Source organism: Syngnathus typhle, linkage group LG6 (assembly GCF_033458585.1).
Source record: "Syngnathus typhle isolate RoL2023-S1 ecotype Sweden linkage group LG6, RoL_Styp_1.0, whole genome shotgun sequence".
In the NCBI taxonomy this organism is placed as follows: domain Eukaryota; kingdom Metazoa; phylum Chordata; class Actinopteri; order Syngnathiformes; family Syngnathidae; genus Syngnathus; species Syngnathus typhle.
In genome coordinates, this window is record NC_083743.1 from 14,857,156 (window position 1) to 14,872,090 (window position 14,935).

The 14,935-nt window shown below is 42.6% G+C and overlaps 1 protein-coding gene across 1 annotated transcript; it reads left to right on the top strand.

Moving 5' to 3' along the window:
• Positions 1 to 12,093: 12,093 nt before the first annotated feature.
• LOC133156222 (cartilage intermediate layer protein 2-like) lies at positions 12,094 to 14,563 on the top strand. Its single transcript, XM_061282048.1, has 8 exons — positions 12,094 to 12,113; positions 12,349 to 12,422; positions 12,615 to 12,645; positions 12,753 to 12,779; positions 13,035 to 13,218; positions 13,311 to 13,423; positions 13,992 to 14,163; positions 14,373 to 14,563. The coding sequence occupies exons 2-8, from the start codon at positions 12,396 to 12,398 to the stop codon at positions 14,485 to 14,487; spliced, it is 669 nt and encodes a 222-aa protein (XP_061138032.1). The 5' UTR covers positions 12,094 to 12,113; positions 12,349 to 12,395; the 3' UTR covers positions 14,488 to 14,563.
• Positions 14,564 to 14,935: the final 372 nt, after the last annotated feature.

A 14,935-nucleotide genomic window follows, 5' to 3' on the forward strand; every position in this document is an offset into this window, starting at 1 on the left:
ACTCCAGCCGAATCGGCCACTACAGGTTAGTTAAAGGCCATGTCATAGAAATGTGTCTTTAAACGTGTCTTAAATGTTTCTACTGAGGTAGCAGTCCTAATATCCATTGGTAGGGCATTCCAAAGCTCTGGAGCCCGAATAGAAAATGCTCTAGAGCCTGCAGACATTTTCTTGGCCCTCGGTGTCGCTAAAAGGGTAGCGTTTTGCGAACGAAGGTTACGAGACGGAACATAAGGAACAAATAGGTCGACGAGATATGAAGGCGCTAAGCCATGCAGCGATTTATAGGTTAATAGAAGAACCTTGAAGTCACATCTTAAATGGACCGGGAGCCAATGTAAGTTGGCTAGTATTGGGGTAATGTGATCAAATTTTCTTTCCGAGAGAGCAGCCTTGCAGCAGCATTTTGTACTAACTGTAGACTTTTGATGCGGGACTTAGGAAGACCCGAAAATAGTACATTACAGTAGTCCAGGCGCGACGTGACGAACGCATGTATAATAGTTTCCGCATCACCGGTCAAGAGGATCGGACGAATCTTTGCAATATTACGAAGGTGAAAAAACGCAATTCTGGTTATATTCTTAATGTGCTTTTGAAAGGAGAGAGTTTGGTCAAATATTACCCCGAGATTAGTTACAGTATCGCTTTGAGTGATAGTACGGTTATCTATAGTTATAGCGGTTTCCTTGAATAAGTGTTGATAACGAGTTGGACCAATTATCAACATCTCAGTTTTATCTGGGTTAAGACGAAGGAAGTTGAGAGACATCCATTGCTTGATCTCCGCAAAGCACACCTCAAGATTACAACAATCCCGCGGATCATCGATAACGGCATATATAATTGCGTGTCATCCGCATAGCATTGAAAACTAATATTATATTTACGTATTATGTCCCCAAGCGGAATCATATAAATATTAAAAAGAATTGGTCCGAGAACCGATCCCTGTGGGACACCACATGTAACATTATAGAGCTCCGAGGACGCATTACCATGGACCACTCGGTGCGTCCTGTTTGATAGATAGGAATGAAACCAGCCTAGTGCTGACCCTGAAATACCAACACAACTTTTAAGACGCCCTAATAAAATATCGAAGTCTACAGTGTCGAAGGCAGCACTAAGATCGAGTAGTAACAGTACAGACGAAGTGTTTGAATCCATAGCTATGAGGAGATCGTTAGTCACTTTAGCAAGTGCTGTCTCAGTGGAATGATTAGCTCTAAAACCAGACTGAAAAGTGTCATATCGATTATTGGCGACCATGTAATCAATAAGCTGCTGCGCTACTACCTTTTCAAGAAATTTTGCTATGAATGGGAGGTTTGAAACTGGCCTATAATTACTGAGACAGTCCGGGTCAAGATTTGGTCGCTTAAGTAACGGTTTAATGATAGCGGTTTTAAAGGCTGTTGGCACTATCCCAGAGGAGACAGACAGATTGATTATATTTAAGACGGACGGTCCTAAAATTTGAAATAATTCTTTAATTAGTTTGGCTGGAAGAGGGTTAGTTTGTTTAGCCGCACTAACCAATTGTGTAAGCCTTTCAAGAGACACGCTTTTAAAAGTTGAGAGGGTTGTTGCATGATCATCAGCGTTGGTAAACGGCGGGCTCGACCGAGCGATTGGAATGGTATTCTTGATCTCATCCCTAATGGATTCAATCTTTTGAGCAAAAAATTTCATGAACTCGTCAGCTGAGTGGAAGAACTATCGGGGGTCGGCTGGCGCTGAGTCAGCTTTGCCACTGTATCAAATAGGTGTTTCGGATTGTTTTTATTGAGATTAATAACTTGCGAAAAATACTGAGTTTTTGCTAAGATAAGCGCATCTTTATATTTCAGGAGGCTATCCTGCCATGCCTGATGGAAAACCTCAAGTTTGGTTAGACGCCATCTGCGGTCATGCTTTCTACCTAATTGCTTAAGCGTACGTGTTTCATCTGTGAACCACGGAGTAGGCACTGTACGGCGAGTTTTCAGATGTAACGGCGCCACAGAGTCAATGGCATTTAACAATGTCGCATTGAATTCATTTGTAAGATTATCAATAGAGCCGGCGTATGTGAGAAATATAGCGGTTGCCGGCGACAGTATCTCAGATAGCGCAGTTGCAGTCATGGAGTTGAAATGACGGCTCCTATAATGCTGATTGCTCTCTTGTCTTTGACAAGGAACTAGAATTTCAAACTTTATTAAGTAATGATCAGACAAAACAGTAGTGTATGGCAATACTGCTATATTTGAGGTTGCAAGTCCTCGGGATAATACCAGATCTATGGTATTTCCATTCTTATGCGTTGCTGCCTGTAGAGCTTGCGTAAAACCAAAGGTATCAGTTAAAGTCTGAAACGCCGAAGTAAGTGGCTCTGACGGTAAATTCATGTGGATGTTGAAATCGCCCATGATAATTATATTATCCGCATTGGTTACTAGATCAGCCACAAATTCTGAAAATTCATCCAGGAAGCCAGAGTAAGCCCCGGGTGGACGGTAAATAACAGCAAGATAAAATGACGGTAAAGCGGTGGATCGGACAATGAGAACCTCAAATGTTTTAAATACGTTGATCGAACGAGGCCTAAAACTAAGCTCGGAATTCGAGATGAGGGCGACACCCCCATCCTTTTTTTTGAGGACGCGCCACATGCGAGCTCACAAAATTCGGGGGCGAGGCCTCATTAAGCGGCATCAGTTCATTAGGTTTTAACCAGGTCTCGCAGAGACCAAAAGCGTTTAGATTATGTTCTGTGATGAGATCATTAACGAAAATGGCTTTCGTATGAAGCGATCTAATATTCATAAAACCAAGTTTAAGTGTAATTGGTCGATCCGGGTGCGTATCTATCGAAGGATATTTATACGAAATGCGAGTAAGATTGTGTTCTCTAGGCCTGACATCACCTCTCAAATGTTTGTTAGCGCGGTGGGATGATACGACCGTGGGAATCTGATAGTAAATATTTGTTACACGTGTAGAATTATCTGAAACCGACTGTATAATTTGACATTTTTCTAAACAATCTGAATAAGGTGATGGACTTGTTAGAGTCAGAAAAGCATGTATTGCCCAACTATGTAAAAAATAAACAACACATTTTTCTCCGGGAGTTTGAGCCAGTTGAGTGTTAAAACAACCAACTACAACAAGAGAATCATACTACCAAGGTAACGAACAATGACAGCTTTGCAAATGATGTGAAGAGTCGTCAAGGAGTATAGAGGAGAATCTTGTTTTCATTTCTTCTTTAGGGAGTTAACTTCAAGTGAGAATAAGCTATTGCGATTTCAGATGATAGTTCCACTGAGGGAACGAGCTGGAAGAGGTGGTGAACAGAATGTAAAGCAGGGGTGTCCAAACCTTTTGCAAGGAGGGCCAGATTTAATAAAGTGAAAGGGCCCAGGGGCCAATAGTTTTTTCAGACATTTTTTAACTACAAAAAAATCATAATACAAATACAAATACACACTGTTATTAAACAAATTTCATTGTCACAATTGTCTTTATTTTTCAAATGACGAAATAACCAAATATAAGCCATTTAGGCAGATGTGAACAACTCTAAAAACACAAATTCTGCCTGTCATTCATATCTGAAGAGTCAGACAACATTGAACAAACTGTTTGAAATACCTTACATTTACATGAGTTTAAAATTATTTTTGCCTCATGAACATTTTAAACAGGAGTTATAAGTAATGTCTGTTATTATTAAAACTCATCAGTGTAATTTACAATATCTTTCAGAAAGTAATAGTTTGTGTCATGTCTACAGGTTTATAACATCAACAGTATTAACATGGCCACTTCGTAATGTTTAATATTAAGTATTTAATTTTGATTTAGTTTTGACTCACAACCCCGCGTGAAGAAACGCTGTTGTGATGCCATTTCAGCTTGGAGCTGCTTCACTTTATCAGCGCGGTTACTCCCTGTTAGCTTGTCGTATGTGTCAGCATGTTTAGGGTACTAGTGTTTCTTTAGGTTGAAATCCTTAAACAAGGCAACCGTTGCTTTAGAATTCATCCATTTTCTGAACCGCTTAGTCCCCACGGGGGTCGCGGGAGTGCTGGAGCCTATCCCAGCCGTCATCGGGCAGTAGGCGGGGGACACCCTGAACCGGTTGCCAGCCGATCGCAGAGCACACGGAGACAAACAACCATTCGCACTCGCACTCGCACTCACACCTAGGAACAATTTGCCTACCAAGCATGTTTTTGGGATGTGGGAGGAAACCGGAGTGCCCGGAGAAAACCCACGTGGGCCCGGGGAGAATATGCAAACTCCACACAGGGAGGGCCGGAGGTGGAATCGAACTCGCACCTTCCTGACTGTGAGGCGGACGTGCTACCCAGTGCCCCAACGAGCCGCCTCTTTAGAATTTAGACAAACACAATTGCCTTGATTTTCAGCGAAGAAGTATTGTAATTCCCATTTCTCTTGAAGGTGACGTTCCTCAATGTCAACTGTCCTCGTTTTCTTTGCAGTCGCCATGGCAGAAATGAGCGGTAAAGGGTGGTGCTGCCACCCTTTGGTAGTAGTAGGAATTACACGTTCAAGTTTCTTTTGTTTATATATATTCAGTTTGACAGTGCAGGCGGTCCATAAATAATACATTATAAGACCGAAGCTGCGGGCCATAGGACATCTGATCGGGGGCCGGATTTGGCCGCGGGCCGGACTTTGGACATGCCTGATGTAAAGGGTCCAGCATAATTTTGAATTTTCTTATTTTAGTAATCTTGGGATTCTTGACTAATGAACATAGGAGTCAAGTCTAGTTCATTTGTATAGCCCTTAATCACAAGCACGTCTCAAAGGAAAATGCCTTCAGTCATTACGGTGGTGCCGGCGAGCAGGCCGTTCAACTCAGATTTCGTCCGGGTCAGTTTGTTTTGAAATCCAGAGAGGCATTTTCAGTTTGGATGTCACCAGCCCCCATTCCAACTAGAGAGAGAGGGGGGAGGACAGAGAGCAGAAACTGCTGCCAGCGGCCAGCGTAGGTTACTTAAAGGCAATAGTATGGAAATGCGTTTTCATACCGTTTGAAATTTGGAGCCTAAATAGAGAATGCTCTCTGACTTGCGCACTTTATTTAGGCCAGGGGTGTCAAACTCATTTTTTTCGCAGGCCGCATTGTATTCATAGCTTCTTTCGAAGGGCCATCGTGTACTGTGTCTCGTGGGATAGGGGAAAAGTAGTTTCGATTTCTTTGTGTGTCTTGGCATGAAGGAATTTACAATAAAGCTGACTTTGACTTTGACTGTCGACCCAAATCAATGTATGAGCACCTCATATTCTATACAGTAAAAGCTACAAAACAAACTGACAAATAACTCGTTTTCAAATCAGACGAGTAAAAACTGGTCAAATTAAAAAAAAAAAAATTAATAAAAGTGAAGACAATTTTCGATTTTTCTAATGACATGGATTTGATGCAAAATTTGTCTTCCCGGGCCACACAAAATGAATTGGCAGGCCGTATCTGGCCCCTGGGCCTTGAGTTTGACACCTGTCATTTAAACCCTAGTTTGAAACCCTAACACTAGTATGAACCCTAGTTTAAAACCCTACCACGAGCTTTAAACCCTACTTTGAAACTCTAACCCTAGTTTTAAATCCTACTTTGAAACCGTAACCCTCGCTTCAAACCCTATTTTGAAACCCTAACCCTTGTATGAAACCCTACTTTGAAGCCCTAACCCTAGCTTTAACCCTATTTTGAAACCCTAACTCTAGTATAAAACCCTGCTTTAGGACCTTAACCCTAGTTTGAAGCCCTAGTTTGAAATCCTAACCATAGCTTTAAACCCATGTTTGAAACCCTAACCCTAGTTTTGAACTCTACTTTGAAACCCTAACTCTAGTATGAAACCCTACTTTGAAACCCTAACCCTAGATTTAAACCAGTGGTGTCAAACTCTTTTTTTTTGCAGGCCACATTGTACATTGGGGTTCACCCCGGTGAACGAGAGGGTAGCCTCTCTCCGCCTTCGGGCGGGGAGACGGGTCCTGACGGTTGTTGGTTGTGTCTATGCACCAAACAGCAGCTCAGAGTACCCACCCTTCTTGGGGTCCCTGGAGGAAGTGCTGGAGAGGGCTCCTTCTGGGGACTCCATTGTTCTACTGGGTGACTTCACTGCTCACGTGTGCAATGACAGTGAGACCTGGAAGGGCGTGATTGGGAGGAGGAACCCCCCCGATCTGAACCCGAGCGGTGTTCTATTATTGGACTTCTGTGGTCGACACGGATTTTCTATAATGAACACCATGTTCAAACACAAGAGTGTCCACGTGTGCACTTGGCACCAGGACACCATTGGCCGCAGTTCCATGATCGACTTTGTAGTCATGTCATTGAATTTGCGGCCGCAGTTTTTGGACACGGACGAAGAGAGGGGCGGAGCTGTCAACTGATCACCACCTGGTGGTGGGTTGGCTCTGATGGTGGGGAGGATGCCGGTCCGACTTGGCAGACCCAAATGCTCTGAGAGGGTCTGCTGGGAACGTCTGTGGGAGGCGTGGGAGGAGTTTGGCGAGGCCATGGAGAATGACTTCCGGACGGGTTCGAGGAAATTCTGGTCTACCATCCGGCGTCTCAGGAGGGGAAAGCAGTGCAACGTCAACACTGTTTACAGTGGGGATGGCGTGCTGCTGACCTCAACTCGGGACGTCGTGAGTCGGTGGGGAGAATACTTCGAAGACCTTCTCAAGTCCCCCTACACGCCTTCCATTGTGAAAGCAGGGCCTGGAGACTCTGAGGCAGACCCTCCAATCTCTGGGGTCGAAGTCACTGAGGTAGTTAAAACACTCAGACAGTGCCTCTGGATTGGCACACTGGGGTGGTGGTTCCCCTCTTTAAGAAGGGGGGCCGGAGGGTGTGTTCCAATTACAGGGGAATCACACTCCTCAGCCTCCCTGGTAAGGTCTATTCAGGGGTGCTAGAGAGAAGGGTCCGTCGGGAGGTCTAACCTCGGATTCAGGAGGAGCAGTATGGCTTTCGTCCTGGCCGTGGAACAGTGGACCAGCTCTACACCCTCGGCAGGATCCTCGTGGGTGCATGGGAGTTCGCCCAACCAGTCCACATGTGTTTTGTGGACTTGGAGAAGGCGTTCGACCGTGTCCCTCGGGAGGTTCCGTGGAGGGTTCTTCAGGAGTACGGGGTGCCGAGCCAACTGATAAGGGCGGTTCGGTCCCTGTATCACCGATGCCAGAGTTTGGTCCGCATTTCCGTCAGTAAGTCAGATTCGTTCCCAGTGAGGGTTGGACTCCGCCAAGGCTGCCCTTTGTCACCCATTCTGTTCATAATTTTTATGGACGGAATTTCTAGGCGCAGCCGAGGCGTTGAGGGGGTCCGGTTTGGGGACCTCAGCATTGCGTCTCTACTTTTTGCAGATGATGTGGTGCTGTTGGCTTCTTCAGGTCGTGATCTCCACCTCTCACTGGAGCGATTCGCAGCCGAGGGTGAAGCGGTCGGGATGAGGGTCAGCACCTCCGAAGTCCATGGTCCTCGGTCGGAAAAGGGTGGAATACCCTCTCCGGATCGGGGATTAGGTCCTGCCCCAAGTGGAGGAGTTCAAGTATCTTGGGGTCTTGTTCACGAGTGAGGGGTGGATGGAGCGCGAGATCGACGTCGGCAGTAATGCGGACTCTGTACCGGTCCGTCGTGGTAACGAGAGTGCTGATCCAAAAGGCAAAGCTCTCAATTTACCGGTTGATTTACGCTCCTACCCTCACCTATGGTCCCGAGCTATGGGTCGTGACCGAAAGAACAAGATCCTTGATACAAGCGGCCAAAATGAGTTTTCTCCACAGGATGTCCGGGCTCTCTCTTAGAAATAGGGCGAGAAGCTCGGTCATCCGGGAGAGACTCGGAGTAGAGTCGCTGCTCCTCCACGTTGAGAGGAGCCGAATGAGGTGGCTCGGGCATCTCATCAGGATGCCTAATGGACGCCTCCCTGGGGAGGTGTTCCGGGCATGTTCACTGGTAGGAGACCCCAGGGACGACCCAGGACGCGCTGGAGAGACTATGTCTCTCAGCTGGCCTGGGAACGCCTTGGGATCCCCCGGGATGAGCTGGATGTTGTGGCTGGGGAGAGGGAAGTCTGGGATTTTTTTTTTTTTTTTTTTTTATTGTTTAGCACATATTATTATATCAATAACTGTGCAAGGAGGGAGACGAAGCCTAGGGCTTGTAAAGAGCTCCACTCCTTCTAACCCCCAATTCCAACCCTTAATGCTGAGTGCCAAGCAGGGAGGCAATGGGTCCCATTTTTACAGTCTTTGGTATGACCCGGCCGCGGTTTGAACCCACAACCTTCCAGTCTCAGGGCGGACACTCTAACCACTAGGCCACTGAGCTGGTCCCTCCTAAAGCTGCTGCCCTCGCAACCCGACCCCGGATAAGCGGAAGAAGATGGATGGATGGATGGATGGATGGATGGATGGATGGATGGATGGATGGATGGATGGATGAATGGATGGATGGATGGATGGATGGATGGATGGATAGATGATGGATGGATGGATGGATGGATGGATGGATGGATGGATGGATGGCTGGATGGATGGTAAGGTAGGCATAGTAAAAAAGGGCAGTAGGTTGGTAGATATATATCAAAACAAATTGACAAATAACTCGTTTTCAAATCAGACGAGTAAAAACTGGTCAAATATTTTAAAAAAAAATATATAAAAAGTAAAGACAATTTTCAATTCTAGTAATGACACGAATTTGATGCACAATTTGTCTTAAAATGATGTGGCGGGCCAAATCTGGCCCCAGGGCCTTGAGTTTATGGAACGTACATCAGGACTTTATAAATATTTTCTAAATTTCAGCAACGGCTCTGTCACAATAATGCGACCACTGCGGTGCAGTTGAGCGGTGGGCGACGCGCTACGGTTGCGCGTTTGGCGGTGCGCTGCAGTTGCGCGATCGGATAATTATGCGCAAATGAAAAAATGCTTGAAAAAAGTTTTTTTTTGTCTTGAAACGGATTAAAAAATTTGCCATAATTTGAATTGGGAAAAATAGATTCGGAACTTGACTGATTCGCTTCTCGAACCGCCTTCTGGAACAGATTGTTCTTGTTTTGTTATTGTTATTCTTGTTAAAATCACACTTACATGTGAACTGGAAATTCAAGTCAAGTCAAGTTTATTTGTATAGCCCTAAATCACAAGCAGTCTCAAAGGGCTTCACATAGACAAATATTTCCAATTATTCTCAAAGCATCCCATGATCTTAAGCTCTCAAAACTGCAAGGAAAAACTAAAAAAACAAAACTAAATGACAATAATAACACAGTGAAAGCCAAATTGAGCAAATTGGCTATTTCAGAAGTGTGTCAAACTGGTAGCCCTTTGCCTTCATCAGTACCCAGGAAGTAGCTCTCGGTTTAAGAAAGGTTGGTGACCCCTGCCCTAAAGCATACAATATTATAGACTTGGTTAGTAAGATAACCTTGAAGTCTTGAAGCTTCTTCATAATTTAGTTGACGATGGTCTTCTACTCTCAAAATGACTGTAATCCTTGGAAGTTGAAAGTCTCCACATTTTACAGTGCATTTGGACAGAGTGAGGGCCCGCTGTGGCAACGCTTCACCTGCTCTGCCTTGCCTCTCCGGAAGCTGTAGGAGATGGCATGAAAAACGTTGAGCTGGTCTGGACAAAACACTGCACACTGGGAAGTGCTAACTCGACGTAACAGTGCAAATGGGATAATATGTAAAATAATGCTGGTAACGTTAATGATGTTTGAGGCAGAAAAGGACAGAGAGATGTTTTATTGACACCGCATTTTCTTCTATTACTATTCGGTATTTGGTCAATCTACACGTGAAAATAATTAGTTGCGATCGAAAGCGTGATGCATGTTTAATTACATTATGCTGTAGTGTTCTCACGCTATTTTCATGCTGGCACATAAATTGAAGTTTCCTCTGCATCCCTATATCATTCAACAACCGACATTTTGTTATTGAAAACCTACTCCTGTTGGTTGGAAGAGAGGGAACCATACTATATGAAGGCTCAGCTTAATTATAAGCATTGGGTAAAACAGCCCTTGCTCACAGTGTCAGACCAACCCAGCCAGTCCTTTCTCGATTAGGTCGAGCACTATTGCACATGTACAAGGACTGGGGATTCACCTAAAATGTTTGAGTGATGTGAAGGCCCAAAGAGATTGAAAGAACCAGCTGAGCTTGTGTAACCAGGGCATAGGTCAAGGACTGCCACTGAAATTTTAAGTGCTTGGCCTTTTGTTTAAAAAACAAAAAACAAAAGGTGATGCGGCTAAACCACCTGTCTACCCGGTTCACTCACCTAGGGAACGCTACAGTTTGGCTCTTATTGTACGTGTTTACAGCCAGTGACGTTTCTTCATTCTTCTTTACGATTCTTTTGTGAGGGAACAGAAACAAAACCCTTTCACATACTTTTCATACAGGCTCTAACGCATAAGAAGGGAAATACCTTAGATCTGGTCTTATGCCGAGGATTGGCTTAGTCAAATATACGTAACAGTACTGCCATACACTACAGTTATGTCAGATCACTACCTAATAAAATTTGAAATTCTAGCTCTCTGTCTCATACTTTGTGTCAAGGGTATTCAGGTCACACATGCATTAGGTGAATTCCTAGTCCCTGCCTAAATGCTTATAGCCCCTAGCTTGGCCGGACCAGCCTGAATGACTGGTCAGGTCAGTGAATACCACCAGTCAGAAACTGAGTAAACGTTCTTTCACAACTTTCCTTACATATTATAATTTTGCATTAAATTTTAGTTCAGTTGCTCGTTCCATATGTATGTACGTATGTATGTAATTATGTATGCAAGTATGTAATTTCCCCCTGGGATATATATCTACCAACCTACTGCCCTTTTTTACTATGCCTACCTTACCATCCATCCATCCGTCCGTCCGTCCGTCCTCCCATACTTCCATCCATCCATCCATCCATCCATCCATCCATCCATCCATCCATCCATCCATCCATCCATCCATCCATCCATTCATCCATCCATCCATCCATCCATCCATCCATCCATCCATCCAGCATCATGTAATAGAAAACAAGCTCTCGCCTCGCCCTCGTAGTCTAGAGGCTGTTTGTGGTGTTTATGAGTTGAAGTTGACAAAGATCAATGAGGTCTTTTGTCAATAATGATAATGTAAGGTTTGTCCCAGAGGGAAACAAGGAGGAAAAGGGAACCTTCGTTACAACTGCCCCTGTGGGTCACACCTCAGGTCACTTGAATGGCACACAGATGCCACCAGGACAAAATGTAATAGTGCAGCTCACTGCAGCACAGCATGAAGGCTCATGTGATGGAAAACAAGCCCTCGCTGCAATCACATCTCATCAATTACCATCAATCAATGTATGCATACACTTCATCTTCTTAACAAGCCTCCAACACATAATACACTGATATGATCATCGAGTTAATCTTCAAAGATTTCTTTGTTCAACCACGATGCTCAGACATAGCTCATTGACCGTATATAAGAGACATGTGCCATCTTGTAGTGGAATAAAATATTACTTTTGAAAGGCACAACGGTCTTCCAACCAAATATTTATGTGGGCTAGAGATCGATTTAAAGTTTTATAGGCTATGAAACGATCTTTTTAAACCCAGCTATACTAGATTTTTCCAGAGCTACAAATTGCATTTCAAACAATAATAGTACATTTTATTCTTACTGCATTTTACATTTAAAGACATTTTCAGAGTCCGACACAGAGTTTAAAAATAGTTTGAATAAAACAGAACAGTCATTTAAAAAAGATTTGCCACAGATGCCTGTTTAAAGTAAAATACATTTGGAGTACAAAATAATTATAAATAATAATAATAATTTGAAATAGTTATTTTTATAGACATTAAATTGTCAGCTCATTTGGCTATAACTACAAATTCATTTCCAACAGTGAAAGTTATTTTTTCACCAAATACCTAAAAAAAATTCCAGACATTCCCATGATCACCTGACTCAGAAAACGCGCAAAAAAACATATATAAAGACCTTGTAAACGGCGTAAATGTATAGACCTCCACTTCTTGAACGAAAGTGACAGAGTCCAGACTGGTGAGTAGTGGTACAGGTGGCAATTTTGTTTCAAACTATGGTTTAAACTACTGAGTGTTTTGCTCTTAATTATGTTGCCAAAACTGTCCAAAAAAATGTGCCTCATTTTTTCTTAGACTAGTGTAAATACGGTGTCTCGTTTTTTAATGAAGCAGTGTAAATTGGGATGAATTAATGTAAACAAATCTTTAATTCTGTTTGCTCAGTGAAGTATGTCTTGTGGTTTGTTTTCTAGAGCGGTTTACCCAGTTCTAAAGGATATCTACCTATCTTCCTGTAGAAATGACACATCCAATGATGATAAAATGGGTAATGTATTAACGTATACTTAACTCAAACGGCAACTGGAGAGCAAAAATTTCATTGCAATGAGTTTTATCTGCCCCTCTGTCTCCACTGAACGGGAGCGAGCCGTCTCCTGTTTCCAGTTTATGTAATTTCCCATTGAAACAGTGTGAGATTTAACCTGGTCCACTGTGTCTAATGCCTGTTCTCCCACAGTTGGGACTGACACTTGTGCTCCTGCATGCTGGTATGATCTTTTTAAGAAACGCAACATTGATCTTCACAATACTGCTTTGTGACATGTCATCTTAATAGATGTAAGAAAATGAACATATTTTTGGACTTATGTTCTAGGCGTTCATGTGCATGGCAGCAATGATGGTAAGCAAGCGACTCAAACTTTTTTATCCTGCATACGCTTTTTATTTTCTCCAATTTAAGTTATAACAACCATTGTGCAAGTTAAACCTGCTTAAAGTTATATAATTATCTGTATTCTGTGTAGAGTTGCTTCTTTTTATTATACAATCTTGTCATAAAAATCTAAATTGGTTCCAGTTGAGGAAAAGCCAATAAAAATGTTTGACAATTCGATGTCTGATCACTCTGACCTAAAAATATGTGCGATCCTCCAAGTCGTTGATCCAGAATGCTGGACTCCATGGTTTAACCGAGACGACGCCTCTGGTACTGGAGACTATGAAACTCTTTCGGACCTGCAAAAAGAAAATCCAGGGAAAATATGTGAACATCCAATCCAAATTGAGGTTACAACTACATCTGGAGACAGTGTTGATTCAACAGGCGATGTGATTCAAGTGTACGTACAAGTTGAATTAGCGCTGTTGATAGAGAATGCATCCACATAGCTCTCCAGTGAAAGTGACTAATTTCTGCCGGTTGTCCCAACAGGTCTGACACAAACACTGGATTTATTTGTGAAAACGCTAACCAGACACACAATGGCAGTTGTGCAGATTACAAAATCCGTTTCATGTGCCCCCTTGAATTCTGCGAACCTGAAGGTAATCCAGTAAATCACAGTTAATTTCAGCCTGCCAGAAGCAGTTTGAGGAAAATTCAATTTTTTTTGTTTTTTATAACATGTTTTTTTTGGGCTCATTCATTTCAGTGTGCAAGACCTGCCGGAAGCAGTTTGAAAAAAAATTCAATTTTTATTTTTTTTCAACATTTCTGTGGCACCATGTTTGCGGAATATGAATTTACGATCAAATTCAACACCCTTTTTTTATATATATATATCAAGGCAGTCATTTTGCAACTTACTGTCCACTGAAGATGACGTCTCCAGTGCTCAATGCTCTGGTAATTGCCAATAACGGCCATCAGAGTATGGTTATTTGGTGTTCAAGTTGATTGGTCACTATCTGAGCGATTTATTTTAGTCAGTAGCAAATGGCAAAATGGCTACAACACCCAAAATGCATCAACATAGGTAGATTTCAGTTAAAAGGGCATGAGCAAAGACACTTTTTTGGACAAGGCTGTGCGTGTTTACACTCAATTTGGTTCTTAGAAATCGATAGATTGCATATTTTATTAATCCCCTTCTTTTGGGCTCATTCATTTCAGTGTGCAAGACCCCTTGGTATAATCACGATTACTCCGGTGAGAGTGGAGATTATGAGATGCTTGATATGATCTCTGCTGCAAACCCAGGTGAAATTTGCGATCTTCCACTTGACATTGAGGTCCAAACTGTCGATGGAAAGCCTTACACTTCAACAGGGGAGACCATTGCCGTGTAAGTACTAGATCCACTGCACATACATACATTTATGTAGGTAAGTGACATCTTCTTGTCACATTGCATACACAAACTACTACACAATACAAGACATCTGAACTGAAATGACATTTAAGGCCAATTGACAGTCATTACTGTCACAGTTTGATTGATGTGACTCCTTTTATTGTTGATTTTCGTTGTACTAAATTCTTTCATCTCTGCAGAATGGATACCGAGACTGGGTTCATCTGTAAAAATGATGACCAGAAGGATGGAGGCTGCTCCGATTATAAAGTTCGTTTCATATGTCCCCTTGATTTCTGCAAAACAAAGGAGTAATCATGTGAATTTAAACAACCCTTGATTTCTGCAAAACAAAGGCGTAATCATGTGAAATAAAAAGTTATTCAAGCAATCCGAAGTTAATCATTCATTCATTATGTTAAGCCAATTGCGATTTTCACTGCGTGGTTGCAGACAAAACTAAAGCAAAGAGCAAATGAGCAAATGCATGTAATGTACAAGTACTAGTTACATATTTACATAAATTACATTTTCATAGTGCATCGTGAAACAAAATGTTCATAAGAAAAAAAACTGTATCCCACAATACTTTTATACATACTTCTACTTTTATTTTTTAATACATATTTACCTTTTCAGAATAATACTGACTGATTAAAATGTTGTTTGCTTCAAGTAATAATGATAATGTACGCGACAGATTGGTGCACTGTTGCACTGGCACATTTAACTCACAGAGCAGAGGTGCAAAGAGTGATTTTGA